This window comes from Mandrillus leucophaeus, unplaced genomic scaffold, assembly GCF_000951045.1.
Source record: "Mandrillus leucophaeus isolate KB7577 unplaced genomic scaffold, Mleu.le_1.0 Scaffold172, whole genome shotgun sequence".
NCBI classification, from domain to species: Eukaryota; Metazoa; Chordata; class Mammalia; order Primates; family Cercopithecidae; genus Mandrillus; species Mandrillus leucophaeus.
The window spans coordinates 1,047,601-1,072,344 of record NW_012101721.1 but is presented as its reverse complement, the minus strand read 5'-3'; the positions used below and the strand labels follow the sequence as shown (position 1 = coordinate 1,072,344).

Genomic DNA, 24,744 nt, shown 5'->3' with positions numbered 1-24,744 from the left:
GCAGCAGGGACACTTCTTGGTTAAGATTTTAGATGCAAACTTCTGTTAGACAATGAAGACTTCTATTCAAAGTGGATGAGGTGGAAAGCACAATGATTTTGCAAAATATTTGAAATGTGGCTTTAATCACTGCACCTTATTACAAACTATAGATTGGTAACAGTATCTATTACAAACTGTAGGTTGATAACAGATAAGTATTATAGGCAATATCAGAAAGGAAGTAGAGTTATCTATCATGGGACAATTCAGTTCATTAACTGAATCAAAAGAAACTAGTCTTTGTTTTTTTCTGAACAATTAACCAAAATAACTCTTATAGAATGTCCTCATTTATAACAGTGTAGTAGGTGAAGGTCATAATGTCCTTCAATTTTTTAAGGCAATCTCTTTTAAAATAAGTTAGCATATTGTCTCCCGGAAAGATTAGAGACAAAACTTGTAGGAAGTTGAATCCCTAATTAGTACTTAAATTTCTTTTCCTACTTAGGTATGGTGAGAAAAACCATCCATTTACAGTTGCTTCTTTTAAAGGCAGATGGGAGGAATGGGAACTATATCAGCAAATCAGTTATGCAGTTAGTAGAGCCTCATCAGACGATTCCTCTGGCCCTTCCTGCGATGAAGAAAGTTGTAGCAAGGAACCTCGTGTCATTCCTAAAGTCAGCAATCCAAAGAGTGTTTATCAGGTCAAGTGTGTTCCAGTTCTTTTCTATACGTTTTTCTATCTGATTCTAAAAACAATGCACTCATTATGAAAACAAAGAAGCAAAAAAACATGGAAAGAACAAAACTGTAGATTTTTAAAAGCCAGAATCTTAATATTTTGGCAAAACTTTTTCTGTCTTCTTCACTGCACAATGTATTCCCTACTCTTGGCTGAGCTTTTAGGATCTACATATCTGCATAATCTTTTATTGTCCTATTTCTTCATACAGTATTTGAAGACACACAGGTTTCCTTCCACTTAAATTCCTACAGAATCAAAGATTAAGATTAGTGAGCTTTGTTTTTTTTTCTTTTTTTTTGGTCAATTGAAAATACCATGGCATTTATACAAAATTTGGATTTAGGAAAGGTCAAAGGCCTATACATTGTGTCACTAGAGCAGTTTTTCTCAACTAATTTTTTCTTCTTTTTAAACCATAACCCATTGAAAGATATGCATATTTACATTTAAAAAGTTTCCTGAAACAGTGTTTATCTTTACTAGGAGCAATGCTCCCAGTACTTCCAATTAAATTCATTTGATTTCAAGCATCTAAATTGATTTCATGACCCACAATTTGAAAAACACTGAACTAGAGAGAATTTGTTAACACTTTATGTATATATTTGTTTGTATGTTCTCTTAATCACCTATGTATTAAATGTTAAAGCAATTGAAAGTTTAATATTCATTTGCCTCCCTTGTAACTGATTATTGGCAGAATTCTAGACTGTTTCCACATGGTTGTAGTATTTTTTAAAAAGCTGATAACTCGTATGGTGATGCCTGAATTTTAGGTTGTTTCTTGAGGTTTGATTCTCAAGCACAGAACTACTGGGTCACCGAGTATGAACATTTTACTGGTTTTTAATATGCAGCCGAAACACCATATAGAAAGTTGTATTTATTTGTAGTGTCACCAGCTGTATGTAAAAGTGCCTGCTCTGCCTTTTTTTTCTGGTATTGGCTATTCTCATTTAAAAAAACAGATAATTTGATTAACATGATATGCATATGTAATACAGTATTTGTGAAATTAAACATTAAAAAATTCCATGTGCCCAAATGTTTTAGCACCTACTCGCTTACAAATTTTCTCTTATTCACCCATTCATTATTTGAAGTTCTAATATATTATTATAGGTTCTTTATATGCCGGAATGATTTTAACCCCTTGTCGTATTTCTGGCAAATGTTTTGTCCCTAGTTTTTTAAACTATGTGTGTCATTGATAGTTTCTTGGAAACAGTGACTTTAAAATGATGTATGACAAAGCTATTTTTTTCCTCAGTGTTATAACCAAACTATGTTATCCAAAGTCCTGCTGTATGTCATTTAGCTTAAAATTAGTTTCCAAGAACCTATCGAGGTTGTTGAGTGAGGATTTATGGTATTTGCCTTAATTCTATTTTTATTTTTAGAAAGGTCTTCTTTCATTTGGGGATCAGACCTGTAATCAGCTCTATCCTTTTACAGCAATGTCTTTTCAAAGTGTGATCTGTAAAACATCTGTATCAGTCATCTAAGGTGTTTAAAATGAAGATTTCTAGGCTGTGGCCCCAGAGATCATGAACATGCAGTTTTGGATTAGGCTGGCAGGCGTGAGGTAGGGATGGGAGAGGGACAACTCAAGAATAAACATAAACTTGAATAAGCCTATTAAAAAGTTTTTAGTTGAGTTAGTTAACTTTTTAAAAAGGTACAGTATAAAGCGACTTATGTTCCTGCCAAGTGCTAGAAAATTTTTCAAAGATGGTTATGCACTTTTGATTCTATTTATTTGTGCTCCCTATGCTTTTGAAGTGCTTGACTTTTGAATTATGAGTTCATATTTAGTCCTTACAGCTAGCTTATTAGAGATCTTTATGCTTTTTTTTCCAGGTTGAAAACTTGAAACAGCCCTTTCAATCTTGGTTCCAAATCCCCCGCAAAAAGAATGTGGTGGATGGCCGTGTTGGCCTCCTGGGAAACACTTACCATGGCTCGCAGAAGCACCCTAAGTGTTACAGGCCTTCTATGCACCGGGTGGACAGGTACCACTGGGTCAACATACACCAATGACGCAGCGACTGGGCACATGGTGGGCGAGAGCTCAGAGGAGCGCCTTTATTCTAAAATAAAAATGAATTTAAGGTTGAGAGGCCCTGAAACAAAAAATGACCATATTAGGGATGAGGGTACACAATGGTAAATCCTCTCATACAGATCATGACTGTTCTTAGCTGTACTTTTAATTCTTATTTAATTTTACTTGAAGTTTTATGTAACATTAGTGAATGTACCCAGTAAGGTAACAGAATGAAGATATTGACCTGTAATAAGACTCAATGAATTATGAAAAGTAATGGTTTAAATAAACGTACAGTGTTTTTAATGCTTCTTAGTTCAGTTCGTTGCAAGAAACAAACTTTTAAAAGTTTATTTTTTGTAAAGAAGGGGTCTCCCTATGTTGCCCAGGCTGGTCGCAAACTCCTGAGCTCAAGCAATCCTCCTGTCTCAGCCTCCCAAAGTGTTGGGATTACAGGCGTGAGCCACCGTGCCTGGCCACCATTCATTCTTACTCCCCTCACCCTCTACCACTTGCTAGAGGGAAAGTTGATGACTCTGCAGTCCGTGTCTCTACAAATTTGATAGCAGTGAGAATTGTTTTGGCTGCTACTTTTCGATGTTTATGGTATGAGGAAATGCCCGTTAGGCTGGTGAATTTTATCTTTGCTAGATTTTATAGATTTTAAAATTAGGGAGGGAGATTCTACAATCCAGCTTCACTCTATTAGCCAAAAATAGTTTGACTCTTCTAAATTCTGTGTCTCTAGTTGTTAGAAAATTCCCAAAACCTTGTTGACTGGACCCATTCCTGCTCATGCTGTTTGTTCCCAGCTGGGTCCTTGCCGTTGTCTGGCAGTTCCTGTTAATCTCCACTTAAGACGTTTTGTAGCTGTGTCTTCTCTATCTCTTTTTACTCCATCCTCCTGTGCTCTCAGCAGGGGACTTGTTCTTTTTGTTTTCTCCTACTTCAAAATTTTATCCCCCCCTTCTCCTCTCTCATCTCCATTTTAAGACTTTGCTCTTCTCCAGTCGCTTGTATCTTCTCCCTACATCTTGGTTTTCTTGCTGAATTTCTGCTGTTAGGTGGTTCTGGATCCAGGAAGCTGGTAGCACTGAATCAGTCACAGCTTGGTTCTCTTGTGAGTAGACTTGTGCTTTGGGCCAGTGGCTCTGAGTAGATACAAAAAGTTGTGACCTTGAGTCCCAACTCGGGCAGGACATGCCAGCAGTCAAGCTAGTGCTGACGAAGAGGGGGCTTGATTCTAGCCTCATTACTTTGGGTGCAGCTCTTAGTAATCATTTTTCTTTTTTTTTTCTCTATAAATGGATGGTTCATTAGGCCACATAGCAGCATTATTTTGTGGGACAAACTCACTTATCTTTAATGGCATATGAGGTCAAGTTTCTCTGCTGAAAAATGAGTTTGTCCTCCCTTGAAGAGCTTTCTGCTATAGTATGGGAGTTGTTGTGAACCTCCCCAGATTTTTCTCAAGGTAACCACAACACTAGTTTACTGGCCCCTCAGCAAACCATCCACTGGAGGTGGTTGTGATGTTTGCCAGCCTCCATACGTGTGTGGGTGAATTCTGGTCTCCAGAAAATGGGGCAGAAATAAGACTACTAGCAATGGGTGTAATTATTAGGCTTTAGGATGCTAGCATGTATGTGAATGTACTTTAGTTTAATCCTTAACCATCAAGTTAGAATTTCTGGTAACATTTCATTTTCTCTGCCTCCCTACCTTCTACCCTTGTGCAGCAATTGTTATTAGTTACCTGTCTGGTCTTGTTCTCCATCCTAAGGTAATCTTTACTCTTCAGTTTAAAATGTTTCAATCAGGAAAATATTCAAATTCTAGAATACGGTTTCTGGTCTTAATGACTTGAGTTCTTGCATGTCTTTTCAGCCTAACCTCGACTCTCCTTTTGGACTCTGTTTTTTATTTTCTTGTTATTTTTTTGTTTCCTTTGAGACAGAGTCTCACTTTGTTGCCCAGGCTGGAGTTCAGTGGTGAGATCTCGGCTCACTGCAACCTCTGCCTCCCAGGTTCAAGTGATTCTCTTGCCTCAGCCTCCAGAGTAGCTGGGACTACAGGCGTGCGCCACCATGCCCGGGTAATTTTTATATTTTTAGTAGAGACGGTGTTTCACCATGTTGGCCAGGTTGGTCTCGAACTCCTGGCCTCAAGCGATCCACCCACCTTGGCCTCCTAAAGTGCTGGGATTACCAGGGACTCTGGTATTTAAGTGTTCTTGATTGGGATACTTCTCACCTTGCCTCATTGTTCTCCCTTCACTCTTGATCTTTGGGTATCACTTGAGATACCATCTCTTCCAGGAAGACTTCCTGATCCCCAAGTCCAGTTTGTCGTCATATGTTAGGGGCTCCTTACAGCATTCTGTCTGCCCCTAGAAGAGCACTTAACTATTGTAATTGTTTCATAGGTATCAGTATCCTCCCAATAGACTGAGTTTTCAGAGTACGGATACCTCATATTCCCATTTAACGTTGGCATATAGCAGTGTTCAGATTTATAGACTGGATGACTTTATTGGTGATTAAACGCTTGCCTAATATATAATCTGATACACAGCATTAAATAATGCTTGTTGGTTGATCATTCTCTCAGCGGAGTAAGAAGTACTGTGTTCTAGGCTGGGCATGGAGAACTAATTGCTGTAAAAATCTGAAGTTGTTTGGTCTTTACATGTACAATTTATTGGACTAAAAAAAGACAAATCAACCATATATAATACTTGCTAGATATAAAGTGCAACATAATATTTGGATATGACAAGAATGAGTGATCTTTCAAGAACCTTTACACAGTGGGTTTTATTAATAAAGTTTCCCTTGTAGTCTGCAAGGTTGGTTTAAAAAATTTTCCAGCCAGCAGAGGTGACACTGTACTCTTGAACCCTATGCTGCTGATGGACACTGCTAGTCAATCACAATGTTCTGATTTGGGTTCAGAGATTGCCTCATAATTCTTGTAGCATAGTACTTGAGATGACCATTATAATTAAGTGTTCCAAATTGGTACTCAAGAAGAAACCAATTCCACCATGTGCTAGGGTTTGGCTCAGAGGGAGCCATCTATGAACATTTGAGCCCTGTGTAATCCTTTATAGCCTCTCAGGAGGCTCTGAGCAATTGTGTAGGGGAAAAAATAGAATCAACTATATATTTTTACTGTGATTAAAAGTAGTCAATATACTTGAAAAGCCCCTAAATACATTACTATCATATCTATTAGTATATTTGTATAATAACCAAATTAGATCTTCCTAATCTACATTTTGAAAATTTTCTATGATGAACATGTACCATTTTTCTTTTCTTTTCTTTCTTTTTTGAGATCAGGCCTCACCCTGTCACCTAGGTTGGAGAGCAGTGGTGCAATCTTAGCTCACTGCAGCCTTGACTCCCTGGCTTGAGTGATCCTCTTGCCTCAGCCTCCTGAGTAGCTGGGACTACAGGTGCCTGGCTAATTTTCAATTTTTAGTAGAGAACGAGGTCTCGCTATGTTGCCGAGGCTGGCCTTGAACTCCTGAGCTCAAGGGATCCTCCCGCTTCAGCTTCCCAAAGTGCTGGGATTACAGGCATGAGCCACTGTTCCTGGCCTTCTCTTTTTTAAAAAAAATTATCTTGAGGTAATTATAAATTCACATGCAGTTGTAAGAAGTAACATAGATCCCATGCATTCTTTCACCTAGTTTTCCCCCTTGGTAACATTTTGCAAAACTTTAGTACAGTATCACAAGCAGATACTGACATTGCTACAATCAAGATACAGAACACTTCCATCACCACAAGAATTCCTCTTGTTGCCCTTTTATAGTTGCACACACTTCCCTTCCCATCCCTTTCTTAACCCCTTGGCAACCACTAATCTTTCCCCTGTTCTTTTAATTTTATCATCTCAAGAATGTTATAAATTAATCATACTGTAGGTAACCTTTTCGGATTGGCTCTTTTCACTAAGCATAGTTCTTTGGAGATTCATCCAGGTTGCTGCATGTATTGGTAGTTTATTCCTTATTGTTGCTGAGTAGTATTCCATGGTATGGACACACCACGGTTTAGCCATTTACCTGTCAAAGAACAACTGAATTGTTTCTGGATATTAGGAATAAAGCTGCTACAAACATTTGTGTAGACAATGTGTGAACATAGGCATGTATTCCAGAGAAATAAAAACACATGAGTGGAATTAATGGGTCATATAGTAGTTGCATGCTTAGTTTTTAAAGAAACTGCCATTTTATGTTCCCATCAGCAGTGTATGACTGATTCAGCTTTTCCACATACTTATCAGTCTTTGGTATTGTTATAATTTTTTATTTCAGCCATTCTGATGGGTGTGTAGGATATCTTAGTATGGTTTTAATTTGCATGACCCTCATGGCTAGCGAAGTTGAACATCTTGTGCTCGTTTGGCATCTGAATATCCTCTTTGATGAAATATCTGTGTGTCTCCTGGCCATTTTCTAATTGAGTGCGTTGTTTATTTTTCCACTGAGTTTTGAGAGTATTTGATATATTCTAGACACTGGTCTTTTGTCAAATGTGTGGCTTGAAACTATTTTCTTCCAGTTTGTACGTTGCATTTAAAAAATTTCTTCATTTTTAATTACTATGGGTACATAATAGTTATATATATGGAGTACATGTGATGTTTTGATAGTGATGTTTTGGTACAGGCATATGATGTGTTATAAATCATGGTAATGGGGGTATTCATCATCTCAAGCGTTGATCATTTCTTTGTGTTAGGAACATCCCAATTTCACTTTCAGTTATTTATTTTTTTTATTTTTGAGACAGAGTTTTGCTCTCATTGCCCAGGCTCACTGCAACCTCCAACTGCCAGTATCAAGCAATTCTCCTGCCTCAGCCTCCACAGTAGCATGCGCCCGCCACCATGCCCAGCTAATTTTGTTTTTTGGTATTTTTAGTAGAGATGGGATTTCACCATGTTGGCCAGGCTGGTCTCAAACTCCTGGTCTCACGTGATCCACCCACCTCGACCTCCCATGGTGCTGAGATTACAGGCATGAGCCACTGCGCCTGGACGCTTTCAGTTATTTTAAAATGTACAGTAACTTATCGACCATGGTCATCCTATTGTATTACTAAGTACTAGATCTTAATTATTCTAACTGTATTTTTGTACCCATTAACAATCCCTGCTCACCCAGCCCCTCCCTGCTATCCTTCCCAGCTTCTGGTAACCAACCATTCTACTCTATTTCCATGGATGCATTTTTTTTTCACTCCCATGTATGAATGAGAACATATAATATTTGTCTTTCTGTGCCTGGCTTATTTCACTTAATATCCTCTAGTTCCACCCATGTTGTTGCAAATGACAGGATTTTATTCTTTTTTTATAAAGGATTTTATTCTTTTTTATGGTTGAATAATATTCCATTGTGTATATGTACCACATTTTCTTTATCTATTCATCTGTTGATGGGTACTTAGGTTGATTCCATATGTTAGCTGTTGTCAATAGCACCTCCATACTGTTCTCCATAGTGGCTGTGTAAGTTTGCATTCCCACCAACAGTGTATGAGGGTTCCCCTTTCTACACATCCTCACCAGCAACTGTTATTACTTGTCTTTTTGATGTACGCCATTTTAATGGGGTGAGATGATATCTCATTGTAGTTTTGATTTGTGTTTCTCTGATTAGTGATGCTGAATTTATTTTTCATATACCTGTTGGCCATTTGTTTTTGTTTGTTTGTTTGTTTGTTTTTTGAGATGGAGTTTCACTCTTGTTGCCCAGGCTGGAGTGCAATGGTGTGATCTCAGCTCACCACAACCTCTGCCTTCTGGGTTCAAGTAATTCTCCTGCCTTAGTCTCCCAAGTAGCTGGAATTACAGGCATGCACCACCACGCCCGGCTAATTTTGTATTTTTAGTAGAGATGGGGTTTCTCCATGTTGGTCAAGCTGGTCTCAAACTCCCAACCTCAGGTGATCCACCCACTTCAGCCTCCCAAAGTGCTGGGATTACAGGCTTGAGCCACCGCACCTGGCCGTGTTTGTCTTCTTTTAAGAAATCTCTATTCAGTACCTTCTGAGCCAAATAAAAACAAATAAAACAAAAGAAATGCCTATTTGGATTTTTTGTCCAAAAAAAATTGGATTTTTTTTTTTCCTATTGAGTTGTTTGAGCTTCTCATATATTCTGTTAGTTAATACCTGTCAGATGGGTAGTTTGTAAATAGGTTCTCCTGTTCTGTGAGTTGTCTCTTCACTTTGTTGATTATTTCCTTTGCTGTGCAAAGCTTTTTAGCCAGATATGATAATTAAAAAATAAAAGAATTTTGGGTTTACAGCTCTTTTCATTCAGCATTAGAAAAATATATGCCACTTCTTCCTGGCTTCCTGGTTTCTGATGAGAAGCTTGCTGTCATTCCAGTTGTTTTTCCTCTGGTGGTAGAGTGTCATTTTTCTCTGGCTGCTTTCAAGATTTTTTCTTGCTTTTTGTTTTCAGAAATTTAATTATGATATGGGGGTGTGGATTTCTTTAGGTTTTCCTGTTTGGGATTCGTTCAGCTTTTTAAATCTGTAGGGTTATGTCTCTTTCCAAATTTGGAAAGTTTTCAGCCATTCTCTGAGTGTTATTTTTTCAGTCTGCCCCTTTCTTTTCTCTTTCTGAGTCTTTGATTACTTGAATGCTCCATCTTTTGCTATAGTACCATATGCCCCTGGTGCTCTGTTCATTCATTTCCTGTCTTTTTTCTCTTTCATTCAGATAAAATAATTTTGTTCTGTCTAAAAACATTGATGGTTTTTCCTCTATCCCTTCCATTTTACTGTTGAGCCTATCCACCAAGCTTTATATTTTAGTTTTTACATTTTTCATTTCTAAAACTTGCATTTAGTTCTGTCTTCTATTTTTTTGCTGTGACTTTACCATTTGCTGCTGAGACTTATTTCATTTGTTTCAAGCATGTTCATAATCGCTTATTGAAGCACTTTTCTGATGCTTCTTTAAAATCTTTGTCATAATTCTAACATCTTTGTCATATTGGTGTTGTAATCTGTTGATTAGGTTTTCTCCCCACTCTTTGCTTATCTTTCTGGTTTTTAGTATGATGAGTGATTTTTGATCCAAATCTGGACACTTTTGATATTATGAGACTTGGGATTTTATTTAAACTTTGTTTCAACTGGTTTCCTTTGACCCTATTCCAGTGGGGGAGAGAAGAGAGTGATGCTTTGCTACCTCCTAGTGGAAGCAAAAGTCCGGGTTTCCCTCTTGGCCTCCTTAATACCCAAGAAAGGGTCTCTCATTACTGCTGGACTGATATGGGAGTTCTAGCTCCTCATGTGGCTTCCACTAACACTGTGGCCAGGGTGGCCTCATTATCAATGGACAATAGCACAAGTCCTAACTCTCTACTTGTCCTCCTCTGATTCCACTACAGCAGGGAGGTGGTGGTGGTGGCAGCAGCGGGGAGGGGAGAGGTTATTACTGCCAGGTGTGGGGATGTCCAGACTTTCTATGTGGTTTCTACTGATACCATGAAGTGGAAGAGGGTTTGGATCTCCCCTGTGGTGATGAAAATTCCCAGCTCTCTGCTCGGTCTTCTCTCATACCAACCCAGCAGGAGGTTGGGATGACTTGATCCATCCTGGCAAAGATGGAGCTCTACACTCCCCATTCAACTTATGCTGGTGTGGGTGGGGCCAGTTTTTTCTTGCTGTTTTGCTAGTGTATAGGACTTTTTGTTAAAGTTTTCTTCTTTGCTGCGCTGTCCCTTTCCTGGTCCTTTGGCTAAAGAGCAGGCTTTTGTGGTCTCTTTTGGTCTGTTACCATTGGTGTTTATGGGTTGCTGGCTTCTTTATTTCCAAGTCTGGAATATACTATGGGGAAAGAAAATCTGTAGAACTCACCTCCATATCCTCTCTTGGAATCTGAGGTTCCCTAGCCAGTCTGCCTTCTTCTCTACACCTTTTAGAATCTTCTCTTCTTTCTTTTATGTGTATTGTCCAGGGATTTTAGTTGTTCTTAGTGGGAGGAGTAGAAAAAAATGCCTGTTCCATCTTCCTCAAAGATAGAATTCTATGTATCACTTTTGAAATAATAAATCTTAAGACAATTGAATATATTTTTGGATAAGGGTCTTTTTTGATAATAGTTGATCAATATGGCTTCTACATTTATTGAGGTTTTCTTATCTCTTTTCTAGTCAGTGGGCTGTATGTGTGTGTACACAAGCTTGTTCCTTAAAGATAACTAGAATGTCAGTTTTAAAAAAGAACTTGCTATTGATTTGATTCAGCAATAAAAATGCATAATGCAGCAATAAGGAGAACATGATCCCTGTTTTGTAATCTGTGGCATTTCCATTAAAAAGCATGTGCTTACTAAAAGCCTGCAGCTGTTAGTGTATTAATGAAAATAAGATGGAGGGCCCAAGAAGTCAGCCAGGAAATTAATAGGATCATGTCCTGGTAGATTCCTTGATCAGCCAAGAATGAGGAATATAGAAAAAAGGTCTTTAAGTTCTGTACTACTTTTTCTTTGCCATCTCTCCCAGAGGCCCTGGACTCTTGGCTTAACTATCCTAAACAATCTTGTGTGTCAGGCTTAATTAATCTTCACTCTGCTTTCTGGGAAATACATTTCGTAATTTATGTGGGTAGCTAAATAAAGTTCTTGAAGACACATACCCAATATTAATCAAATCAAACTAAGACTTGCCTTCTTCTCAAAATACTAGAGTCTTTAATCTTATAAAGTTATGCATTGGTTTGAGGGTGTGCTCTGTTTAAGAATTTCCTGTTAATGGAATAAATGGGAGGACAGCTCCCTTATAGCCACTCTTATGGGCAATGACTATTTTACCATTTTATTAGTATCTGTGCCATGAAAGCACGATTTCAATCAAAATGGTAACTAGTGAGGTATTTTTAAGGCCGTCAAATTTGGTACTTACCTGATGACTAATCTAACTATGTAAACTGAATTAAGATGACTAAGTAGCCAATTCTACAACGAAAAAACTCAAAATAGAGGAGTTAGATATAGTGAGTTGATTCTGAGCAGATGTTCCTGATGGCTTGATTTAAAAATCCTTGTTTAACTTAATTGTAAATCTTCTTTTCATGTTATTTCAGTGTTTTTATTTTATTTTCTTGAAAGTAATCTACTATTAGTATTTTCGTCAGTTGGACTGACAGCTAAATCCTCAGCCATGTATGGACGCCTCTTAATTATGACAAAAGACCTACAGAGCTAAAAATGTTGAATACCAGATGGACACTGAATTCATAAATTAGTTATCATTCATTATCTACCCAAATAATATTTTTAAAAAGAAAGTTTTAATTCTTTAGTAGTCTATCTTCCTTGCATTGCTTAGGATACTTGTTAACAAATGTTTTATTTTGTGTGTGTGTGTGTGTGTGTGTGTGTGTGTGTGTGTGTGTGTATCTATTCTGGTACTTCTCTTGGTGCATGATATGGTTTGGCTGTGTCCCCACCCAAATCTCACCTTGAATTGTAATAATCTCTATGTGTTAAGAAACCCTTCCTTGGGGTTGAGTGGAGGTGATTGAATCATGGGTGGTGGTTTCCCCCATACTGTTCTTGTGGTGGTGAATAAATCTCACAAGATCTGATGGTTTTATAAATGGGAGTTCCCCTGCACAGGCTCTCTTGCCTGCTGCCATGTAAGATGTGACTTTGCTCCTCATTTGCCTTTAGCCATGGTTGTGAGGTGTCCCCAGCCATGTGGGTCTGTGAGTCAATTAAACCTCTTTCCTTTGTAAATTACCCAGTCTCAAGCATGTCTTTATTAGCAACATGAGAACAGATAAATATAGGGCACAATAAAGATAATTATCCATGTGAGAAGCAGTTTGAATTTCAATCATTGGCTTTGTAATCTGAGCAGGCTTTTGAGTTGAAGTGTGTATTTGGATTTTTTTTTTTTTTTTTTTTTTTTTTTTTTTTTTTTTTTTTTTTTTTTTTTTTTTGAGATGTAGTCTTGCTCTGTCATCCAGGCTGGAGTGCAGTGGCACGATCTTTGCTCACCGCAAGTTCTGCCTCCCGGGTTTACGCCATTCTCCTGCCTCAGCCTCCCGAGTAGCTGGGACCACAGGTGCCCGCCACCTCACCCGGCTAGTTTTTTTTTTTTTTTTTTTTTTTTTTGTATTTTTTAGTAGAGATGGGGTTTCACCGTGTTAGCCAGGATGGTCTCTATCTCCTGACCTCGTGATCCACCCGTCTCGGCCTCCGAAAGTGCTGGGATTACAGGCTTGAGCCAACGCGCCCAGTAATGGTGCTGTTTCTCCTGATCAGCACTCCAAAACTTCACTTTCATATGACTGCTTATCTCTTTGTGGTGTTTCAACCACGGCCTCCAAAATGAATTTTGTGTGACATGGCTTATATTTTAAGTACACATTCTAGATCACCAAATATTGTATACATATATCCATCTACTTTGTGATTCAGTAATAGACAACCTTAGCCTGACTGAATAATGGCATATACAAGTTTTACATTCTTAGAAAGAGTTTTAGTCAATATATTTAATAATTATTTTAATAAGATATGTGATCTGATGATCTTTTAGTCACAGTGAAAATTTTAGTCACAGTGAGCAGGGGTCCTCAACTTCTGTGGCAAATATTAGCCCCTATTATATATACACCTAAAACTGTAATACACATTATTTATGTGATTTACCATGAATATTATAGATTTTCCAGTAATTCTTATCAGCTTCATCAGATGTTGTACTGATGTATTTAAGACCTTTTAATCATGCAGACTGAAATGGGATTACCATTTTCTTTCTAGATCTAAAAATAAAATAGAAAAAGATAAACATTATATGGTTATTTTTATTAAAAGACAGTCCACAAAATGGGGGAAATAGTTGCAGAATAAATAATTCCTACAAATCAACAAGAAAAAAAATAGTGAAAAATAAGTTGGCATTTTAAGCCCACATTTGCTTTATTCATCAATATATATTTTTTATTATAATCCTTTGGGTATATCCCAACTTATTTTTCACTTTGATATTGGTGCTTTATTAAGTGATGCCATAGTTTCTGTCTCTTTTCCCTCTTACTTTAAAAAGAATTTTAAAATTTTGTTTGTGTATAAGGTCGGTCCGGCATAGAATTTCTGAAAGTAACATTAATAGGGTTTCTAAAGACGTTGTCAGAAAGACAAAATTAGATATTCTGTGCACTTTCAGAGAAGGACTCTTTATGTTTGAATTTCAAAAGAGGCTTACATTTCTTTTCTGTTGATTCCCTTGCATATCTACATAATTTAATCCTGTCTATTGTCCCAGATCTCTTATGGCTACTTTACCTGTTACCTTTTTTGGAATTTTGTTCTTTATGTTTTACAGTTACCTTTGGACCAGAAGATATATGATATTTTTATTCATTTTTTCAGTGTTTTAAAATAAGGTTTGTTCGTTTCATCCGTTCATTTCCTATTGTCATGTAGTTCTATTTTAACCATATATGTGTAGTACTTTAAATAAATTTTCTTATGTTATTATTTAACACAATAATAAATCCTTATCTAAATAAAAAAAAAATAAGATGCTGATCAGGAATCCATGATTTGCTGCAATGAGCCTGCTTGCATGCATCTTGTAGGACTTATATTTTCTTTTCTCTTTTGAGACAGAGTCTGGCTCTGTCACCCGGGCTGAGGTGCAGTGGTCTGATCTCGGCTCACGGCAGCCTCCTCCTCCCGAGTTTAGGAGATTCTCCTGCCTCAGCCTCCCCAGGAGCCTGGATTGCAGGCATGTGCCACCACACCTGGCTAATTTTTTGATTTTTTTTTTTAGCGGAGACGGGGTTTCACCATGTTCGCCAGGCTGGTCTCGAACTCCTGGCTTCAAGTGATACGCCCACCTCAGCCTGCTGAGGTGCTGGGATTACATGTGTGAGCCACCATGCCTAGCCTGGACTTATATTTTCTAATCTTTTTAGGTCCAAACTTGTAATACTGGACTCATTGCTTAAGAGGCAGCTGGCTGGGCATGGTGACTCATGCCTGTAATCCCTGCACTTGGAGGCTGAGGCAGGTGGATCACCCAAGGTCAGGGGTTCATGACCAGCCTGGCCAACATGGTGAAACCCCATCTCTACTACAAATACAAAAGAATTAGCTGGTCATGGTGGTGGGCACCTGTAATCGCATCTACTCAGGAGGCTCAGGGAGGAGAATTGCTTGAACCCGGGAGGTGGAGGTTGCAGTGAGCCGAGATCGTGCCACTGCACTGCAGCCTGGGCAACAAGAGCAAAACTCTGGGATTACAGGCGTGAACCACCGTACCTGAAAAAAAAAAAAAAAAAAAAAAAAGAGGCAGCCAGGGTTATCCTTTTAAGAATCTAGGTTCAATTTCTCTGCTAACATACACACAGATTTAATTTACATTTTCGTCCTGATAAAACAAGTTCCAAGCACAAGACCCTGAGTTACCTGGTCCCAGGCCCTTCTCTGACCTCATCTTCTACCTCAAGTCCTCATTTTAGCCATTGCCTTCATGTGAAATGTTCTTCCCCTAGCTATACCAGTGGCTCCCATTCTCCAGCAAGCTGTCAAGTCTCAACGAGGTCTTCGCTGATAACTATATACAACAGGGCAGCCCTGTACCCCATCACTCTTTGTTCCCTCAACTTGTTGCATTTATCTTTATGGGACTTATTCTAAACTGACACACTATGTGTTTATTTGTACATTGTCTCACTCCCTTCTCCCAAGAGAAGTAAGCAATACAAGGGTACAGATTTTGATTGTTAATACAAACTTGATTCCAGTGGGAAAAAAACCCAGTATGTGGCACATAGTCGATATCAATATATGTTTTATAAATGAATAAATATGAAGGAAACAAAAAAGAAAAAAATAGGCACAATCTAATGGAAAATGGGCAAAAGACCGGATTAGGCACTTTACAAGAGACAGTATCTAAATGGTATATCAACATGAAAGATGCTCAGTTTCATTGGTCATCAGGGAAATTTAAAACTACATTGAGATACCACACACCAGAAAACTGAAAACAGTAAAAAAGATGTAAAATACTAAGTGCTGATACAAACGGAAAGCAACCAGAACCCTTCACTGTTGGCAGCAGTAGATCGTTTGGAACTCTAGTTGGTAGTATCTGCTAACACTGAACATATCCGTGTCCTAAGACCCAGGATTTCTAGTCCTAAGTATGTACCTGGATAAATATAGTTATGTATCATCACCAGAAGGTGTGCAAGACTGTTTGTAATAATCCCAAACTGGAAAATAGCCACATATGCATCAACAGTTGAATGAGTAAGTAGTAATGTATCCACACAATGGGATAGTTTACAGCAAAGAGAATGAACAAACTACAACTACCTCCCACAATGTGGATGAATCTCAGAAAGTGGAACAAAACAAGCAATAAAGTAACTCATATCTTATGGTTCCATTTATATGAAGTTCATGAATAAGCAGAAACTATTGATGGTATTTGAAGTCAGGATGGTGGTTCCTCTGTCTTGGAACAAGTGACTAGAAGGAGGCATAAGCTGCTTCTGGAGAACCGGTAATGTTCTATTTCTTGATCTGGGGCTGGTTATATGGTAGTATTCACATTGGACAATTTGTTGAGTTACACATTTATTATCTGTTCACCTTTTAAAGCTGTTATTTTAATAAAGGTTTAAAAGTTTTCATCCCAGACACTGGCAGTAACTTTAAATTAAGTGGATTGGGGCCCCGGAGGAGTCAGTGCCTGGTTATTTCTCTAGGTTGCTAGTTTCTGATCTTGATCTTGACATGATAGGTCCCCACTGTGCATGAGGAAGATGAAGACTTTGGGGTTCTCTGTTTGCTAATATTATCCATTGACCTTACAAAATATTAGTGATGATTTGGAACCAAAACATTTGATTTTTAAAGATGCCACATTTTAAGTTCTTAGGATTAAAAATAAGCTTTTGTAAAACAGCAGTTGGTATCGTTGTGGTATAGTGGAAGAAACCCTGAATGAGAAGCCAGTGGACCCATGTTCTAGCTACTTTTTGTTCTCCTCCAGCTTGATGAATGGGGGCAAGTCTGGTCCTCAGTTCCTTCTCTCTAGGATTAATATGTTACCTGCCTGACGGGAAAGGGATAAACTATGCTTTAAACTACATCTTCTTTTTTACTATTTTCATTTTTCTGGTGTGCAGTATCTCAATGCAGTTTTAAATTTCCCTGATGACCAATGCTCTATGCTCTCTTGGATCCTTTCTGAAATATAAGATCCACCCTCTGTTCGTATTGGGGAAGCTCTTAAGGGAAGTGATGTCACTTGTTCATACCATCACTAATTTCCAACCTTTTATTCTGTTCAATTATAAATATGGCCCAAACACAGTAATAAATAATAGTTGGCATATAGCTAATTGTTATCTTAATGCTATTGATCATAAGGGTATCTCACCTTATCTTCACTCCCAAATTGATTTCTTGGTTTTCTTAGGATTTGTTGTTCTGTGGCGAGGATGCTTTTTAGGAAATGTTCCATATTGGTGAAGAGCAGAAGATCTTTGTTTTTCTGAATATACTGTAGAGAATGTGGAAGACAGTGTTAATACTCTGGTTTCCATTTATTTTAAGTGCCCTTGGATCTTGTTAGCCAGAATGTGGACCTGAGAGTACTATGTACAATTTTGCTTTTAAATTAAAGCAATATTTCTTCATAGATGGTGGTTGCCAGAGGACAAACATTCCAGCTCCACAACTATTGCTATGTCTTAGGCAAGTTTGGTGGTTTTGTTTTTGTTTTTGTTTTTACACTTCTAGGCCTTGGTTTCCTCATCTATAAGTTAGAAATAAGAGTGGCTTCCACCTTATAAGAGCATGAGAAGATTAAATGAGATCATGTATGTAAAACTCTCAATCATAACATGGCATGTGGCACATGGCAAGCATGTAATAGATGTTTGCTATTATCTGTCTTATAGTTAGCTCAGGTAGATTGTGGTTTCGGTATATTGCATCAGGGCCCATATACATCTACTTGTTCATTAACACAGTAAATACATCTCAAGCCTACTATGAGCCCGGCACATGGCCTACATCAGGAAATGAAACAAACATCTCTGTCCTCATGGAGCTTACATTCTAGCTGAGGAGGGAAAGTAATAACAAGTGCAAGTAAATTATGTAGTGTGTTAGGAAAGGATATAGGAAAAATTCAGGGAAAGCTGCTGAGTAGGGGGGAAAGAGTTGCAAATTAAGATTGGATAGTCAGGATAGGCCTTATTGACAAGGTGATATTTGAACAAAGATGAGAAGGAGGTAAGGGAGTCAGGGGTAGACCAGGATTGGCACTATTTTGGGATGAGTAACTCTTTGCTCTGGGAGCTGTCCCATGCATTGTAGGCTGTTTAGCAGCATCCCTGACCTCTACCCACTAGTTGTCAGTGGCAACCCCCTCCCCTGAGTCATGACAATCAAAAACATCTCCAGGTATTGCCAAATATCCCATGGGGGACCAAAATTCCTCCTGGTTGAGAAACACTGCCCTAGGGAAAAGACTATTCCAGGCACAGGGAACCCTTGGGAGCAGTGTCCCCAGTGTGCTTGAACAGTGAGGAGGAAAGTGTGTGGTTGGAATTTAGTGAATGAGGGGAAGGGTAGTAGGTAAGAGAGTGAGATATAAAGCCTCATGTCAATATTATTTGGCTTTTGCTCTGAGTGAATTGGGGAGATACAGCAGATTTTGAGCAGATCCAATTTCCATTTTAAGAGGATCACTTTGCTGTGTTGAGAGTAGGCTGAAGAGAAACAAGGGTGGACTTGAGGAAGCCATTAGTAAGGATTATAGTAATCCGGGCAAGAGGCAATGGTAGCCTTTGCACAAGGGTGGTATTGTAGTTGATGAGCAGTGGTCGGATTCTGGATATGCTCTGAAGGTAGAACAACAGGATTTTCTGATGGATTGGTTGTGGGTGTGTGTAACAGATGAGTTTCAAGGATGCTTTGGCCTGAAAATCCTGAAGAATAGAGTTTCCATCAGTTGAGATGGGGGAAGGTTTTGAGTGGAGCAGGTTTGGAAAGAAATTTAAAATTGGGTTTTGGACATGTTGAGTTTGAGACAGTCAAGTGGAGATGGCCAATAAACAGTTGGAGGTATGAGTTAGAGAACTGGGGCTGAAGATAGAAATTTGAGGGTCATTGACATAGATGAGATTTAAAGCTAGAAGACTAAAAGAGACCTCCAAGGACAGAAAATATAAACTGGAGAAGGGGACAGGACTAAGTCCTGGCCCTCCAACATTAAGAGGCCAGAGAAAAGAAGGGGGATCAGCAAAGAAGACTGAGAAGGAACAATCAGAGAAGTAGGAGGAAAACCAGAGGGGGCCAGTGTCTTGGGAGCCAAATGAAGAAAATACGTCAAGGAGGAGAATATGGTCAGATATGTCAAATGCTGCTGATGGATGAGCACAGGAAATGGACTGTTCTCTGCGATTTGTGGAAATTGGGGTCTAACAGAATTCTGTGGTCTGGATGACCAACATCATTATCAAACCCACAAAATAAATCTGTCTTAGTAACTAATAGAGATTCAATGATGGAGATATGTGTATGGGACAGTTAGCAGGAATCAGGAAGTCTAGAATCTAGTCTCAGATCCACCACTACAAATAACTTTATAACTTTGGGCAAATTCCTTATCTTCTTTTTCAATAATGTGGCTAAAAGTATAGACACTACTTACTCTGCAGGATTGCTGGGTGGATCAAGTGACACTATATATAAAAGTGGCTTTGAAAATTGTAGTTTGATATAAATATTGAAGCACGATATGCTCTTGTTCATAAGAATGAATTGACCTTTAGTGCAGGATGATATTTTTCTTATCATATACTTAAATTTTATGATTTTTATTTTTAATAGTTAAAATCTGAGATATTTTCAAAAAAGTGTTTTATTGTATTTTTTGAGATAGGATCTCACTCTGTTGCCCAGGCTAGAGTGCAGTGGTGCGATCATAGCTTACTTCAGCCTCAGCTTCAAACTTCTGTGCTCAGGGGATCCTTCTGCCTCACCCTCCTGAGTAGCTGGGACTACAGGTATGTGCCACCATGCCCAGCTAATTTATTTTTATTTTTGTAGAGATGGGGTCTCACAGTGTTGCCCAGGCTGGTCTCAAACTCCTGGGCTCAAGCGATCTTTCTGCCTCAGCCTCCGAAAGTGCAGGGATTACAGGTGTGAGCCACTGCGCCTGGCAAAAGTGCTTTAACAAGATCTTAAGAATATAATTATCAAGCTTGCACAGAAAACAGCACACCGTAAGTTTGGGTAAACAAGGTGTCACTTGGGCATCTAAACTTAGTATGAGTCACAGTTTTACAGATGGGATTCTGCTTAATTATTCATAATATGTTAGAGAAACATGAAGTTAGCTCACATTTGTACTCCTTATGACTCAGTCATGTAACTACTGTCTGCCCTATAGAACAGGATTTTAAAAATATTGTCATGAGGTCAGATGCCATGGCTCACGCCTGTAATCCCAGCACTTTGGGAACACTGAGGCAGGTGGATTGCTTGAGCCCAAGAGTTCAAGACCAGCCTGGGCAACCTGACAAAACCCTGTCTCTACAAAAAAAATATGAAAATTTTCTGGGATGGTGGCGTGCACCTGTTCAGAAGGGTGCAGTGGGAGGATCGCTTAAGCTCAGCAGAACCGAGGCTGCAGTGAGCTGTAGTGGCATCACTGCACTCCAGCCTGGGCAGCAGAGCGAGACCCTGTCTCAAAACAATAAATATTGTCATATGTGGCTTGAGGTCAGAAATATCTGAATACACTGAGGCATTTACTCTGTGAAGAGGTCCATTTTAGTCAAGGCCATGTGATACACGTAATAAAGTTAGTTACCTCTTCTAGTGATTCTGGCTCCAAGGGAGATGCATGCTTCATTTCAATGAGTTTAGACAGAAGATCTCTTTCTCTGTCAGAGATGGGCTGCTCTTCCAGCAGGATAGCACTTATGCTTTGGTCAAGTTTTCTGTCCCTGGAAACCGCTGGCATTCTCAGTGTAATAGAGAATGCTTCCCTGAAATAGGCCTCCAGGCCCTTGGTCAAGGGAAGAGAAGGCGAGGGAGACAGATCAGTAGGACTTCTAGACAACTGCTATTAAAGCTTTAAAATAATAGTTGAAAGAAAAATGGGGCTTGAGAGTTCTCATCTTCACTTGCCCTCACCATGGGTTATCATTGTCTTTAGCAGTTCTGGTGCGGTTTATGTGTGAACTGTTAAACAGCCACAGAAAGCTGAGATGCTGTGCTCATAGGAGAACCACTTCCGTGAATCAGTGGTACGTGCATTTTGTCATATGCTGCCACGGGAAATCTGATTAGGAAAATCCTCTTCTTGGCCAGGCAGGAGGAACCAAAGGCTACAATGGACTCCAGTAGATTTGAAATGTTGCAAAGCCTAAAGCATTTATTCTCCTGGGGAACGGGGTCTGAGTCACAGAGAAAGAGAAGCAAAATGCCCTGTACATGTTATAAATACCTTGTAAAATGACCCCAGAAAGGCAGGGTCGGAGTCCTGGTGGGGTTCCCCAGCAATGATGTGGGCCAGGCAGCGGATCAGCAGCAGAACAAAGCTTCCCACAGAGGCCAAACACTCTCTCCCAATGAACAGTGTGTTTTCAGCACTCTGAGAGGAGAAAACACCTCAACACTGAGATGTCCGCCCCTGGGAACATTCCCACTGCCTCTTTCTTTCTCAAGGTTTATGGCACATGGTCTAAAACAAGACTCTCTGGCCCTAATGGAAATTTACTAAGGGGAAGATTCAGATGACCAGGGAAAAATTGTTTGAGTTCAATTCTCTGAATAAGTCATTTGCTCCATTGTCTCCCAATTTTCCCTACTGTCTCCATCTTATAGAAAACAAACTTAGAAATTCAGAGTTGCTTGTGTATCTCTTTTATCAATATCCCCCAATCACTGTTTCCTTAAGCAGTGATTCTCAAACTTGTGTGTAATAGGAATCACAAGGGGGTGATTCTGTTCTCGAGACCCATCCACAAATTCCTGGTTCTGTGGGGTCTATGTACTTCCGTTTTTCCCAGGTTCCCCAAGTGGTTGGTACAGGAGGTCTAAGGACTATAGTTTGAGAATCACTGCCTTAGAGGGCTCTCAAGGCTTTCTTCATCTTCCATGCCTTTATTGTAATCAAGTTTTCAAATCACCTCTCTTGCCTATTGATTGGAAATAACTTTCCTGTTCATTCTCTTAAGGGACAGTTGGTTGGCATGAAAAAACTTTTAGGTAGTTTGGAATCAGACAATCTGAGATTTGTCCTTTGACTCAGCTGTGAGTGGCAGCCGCATAGACTCACAGTTATAAGAATGAGTTTTTGGTGTCAAACACACCTGGGCTTGAGTCTTAACTCTTGCTAACTCTGTGATCCTGAGGAAGTTACTTGGCCTCTCTGGGCCTCAATGTCCTACTTTCTAAAACAAAGATAACAAAAGTACCCCATAGTGTTGTGAGTTATAAATGAGACCATGCCTGCAAGGCACCCGACTGAGTTCCTGGCACACGGCACTTGCACCACAACCTGAGTTTGTTTACTCATCTGTAAAATGGGATTAAATTCTCATCTATTTCATCGAGTTGTTTGAGGATCAAGTGAAATAATGTGTAGAGAGTGCCATATGTGATTATTTTCTGGTTTTATTAAATCCCCCAACAACCTACTAGTCAGGTATAAACCTTTTTCTAATCGTCCAGTATTGATGAGCAGTTTTGCCTCGCAGAATTGTTTGGCAATAGACGGTCATCAGTGTTTAAGGCAGATACCAGCAAGGCACTTCCAATCTACATATCTGAAGAACTGCCAGGACAGGAACAATTTAGATCCTTTTCTGTAGAAAGATGCTGATTGTGCAGGAATTCCTGAAGCTAGAACCACGACTCTTACAGGAAATACCAGCCTGGAACCTCTGGCTTTGATAATGACAGAGATCTATTAATGGGTACCAAGCTATTATGCTTCTCTGGGCACAAGCCAGAACATATTCATTTTACTGATTAGAGAAAGCTCTTACACTGTGACATTTATTATGCCTTAGCTAAATTACTTATTTCCAGGAGGGAATAAAATATATCAGGATTTTAGAAAAAAAATTATAAAATTTGTTCTTTTTGCTTTCATTTATCTGTACTGGACCCTAGAATTTTATAACCCACATTTGGGAATGAATTTGCGGTACCTGATAGAAGAAAGCACCTTGGAAGGTGCTGCCTTGGGCTTCCATGGCAGGAAGATGAGAAGCAACTTTCAGGGTGATTTCTGGAGCCTGAAAAGAATAAAAACAAAACCAAAGCTATCCTTTTGCTAAAAAATTCTCATGCATCTCAGCTATGTAACATCAGCCAAATTGATGAGAAGTAAATGCATTGGGGCATTAATTTAAATTGCAACAGGGTAAGTAGGCTTAGTATACAGGAAAATGGAAAGAGTATTTAACAGCATATTTAATATTTATGCTAAATATGACAATCAATTTACTACTTTTCTAAATAGAGGTTGACTAGACTAGAGGGCTCTTGAGCCATAATGCCTGGATTTTAACCTTGGCTCTGCCGTTTTGGCTGTGTGATCTTGGGTAAGTTTATTTAACCACCCCATCTCCTCTGCTCAATTTTAAAATAGGAAAAATAATAGTGTCTGTGTCATAGGGTTTTTTTGAGGATTACGTGAGTTAATTAATGGAAATTATTAGAATACTTTCTGGCATGTAGAAAGTGACTAATTCATTCTACCTGTGGTTAATATCATTCGAGAGATTAGACTTTAGTTTGGTAAAATAACTCCCATCAATCCCCTTAAAGGAGATACTAGAAAGTTTGCTGTTCCAGGTGCTTAATCCTAGGGGATATCTGCCATCTCAAAGACTTCTTCCTGGCTACCCTGACCTTCTAGGCTCCATGAGTAACTGTTCCATAGAGACGCCAGAAACAAGACTTACATGAAGCTGGGGGATGAGGAGGTGCAGAATGGAAAGGCCATACTGGTAAACCACAAACTCCCTGGCAGAAAGGTCAATGGGTTGCACAGTTATCAACTCTTCCTTCTGCACTGTCTGAGGTTTTGGAAGATCCTGCAAAGAGCTCTTTGGGTCTACAGCGATCAGGAGAAACCAGTAATAATTTCACTAACTTTTCTGTACAATAACGATATGTTAACAACACAACTCAATTTAGGAAAAGGTTTATTGCAACCATCTATCATCCATCCACCCCTCCATCCATCCTCCTGTGCTATATATGCGTCATGCTACAGGCTCTTCTGTCCATCTTTATGGAAAAAAAGATTGAGTTTCAGTCAATAGGAACTGAGGGGCAAGGACAGAATGAGGGTCCACAGAAGATGGCAACAGATTTTCTTCTTCTATTTCCTTGAGTTGCTTGGAGCATTAAATGTAACGTACTCAGAACAGTGTCTAGTACATAGTAAACATTCAGCAAATGTTAACTATATTTAAGATTCTTACTTCCCTACAGTATTGTCTGTAATGGGCCTTGAGTATTTAAAATTTCTATTGTCTTTTTATTGTTCTTCAGAGAGCAGTAAAGAATAGATTGGTAGCAAAGTTTAGGGAAGACTGCTGAAGTAGCAGTCAGAAGACCTGTGTTCTAGTCCAGGTTCTATAAGACCCCAAGAAAGTCACTAAACTTCTTTGAGCATCAGTTCTCATCTATTAAAAAGTAATTAATAGTCTTCTACTATCTTCTAGAACTAGAATATATAAACAAGATAATGTATATACAATTACTCTCAAAATTATAAGGCCTGTATAATGGCAAGACAAAGAAGGTTGAAGTGGGGCTGGGAATCCTTAAAGGACAGTTCGTCTCTCTGCCATTCCCTTCCTAGTTTCACCCAAAGAAAGGAGGAATTAATAATGAGATTGGTCAAGTTCTGGAG

At 38.9% G+C, this 24,744-nt stretch overlaps 1 protein-coding gene and 1 long non-coding RNA gene across 3 annotated transcripts in view; one reads left to right on the top strand and one right to left on the bottom strand.

Annotated features, from left to right (window-relative positions):
- BTG4 (B-cell translocation gene 4) overlaps positions 1–23,143 on the top strand; it is a 37,816-nt gene extending 14,673 nt beyond the window's left edge. For both annotated transcript variants that reach the window (XM_011976961.1, XM_011976962.1), the window contains 3 exons: positions 491–689; positions 2,591–2,742; positions 22,989–23,143. In XM_011976961.1, coding sequence (XP_011832351.1) covers positions 491–689; positions 2,591–2,742; positions 22,989–22,998 — 361 coding nt within the window. In that variant the 3' untranslated portion in view covers positions 22,999–23,143. The remainder of the gene's footprint in view (positions 1–490; positions 690–2,590; positions 2,743–22,988) is intronic.
- On the bottom strand, positions 17,268–23,857 carry LOC105537393. The gene is made up of 5 exons (XR_001005706.1): positions 23,786–23,857; positions 23,027–23,113; positions 21,316–21,460; positions 20,677–20,874; positions 17,268–17,352 (listed from the first exon to the last, which is right to left on the bottom strand). It is a non-coding gene; the product is annotated as an uncharacterized LOC105537393 (long non-coding RNA).
- Between the last annotated feature and the right edge of the window lie 887 nt (positions 23,858–24,744).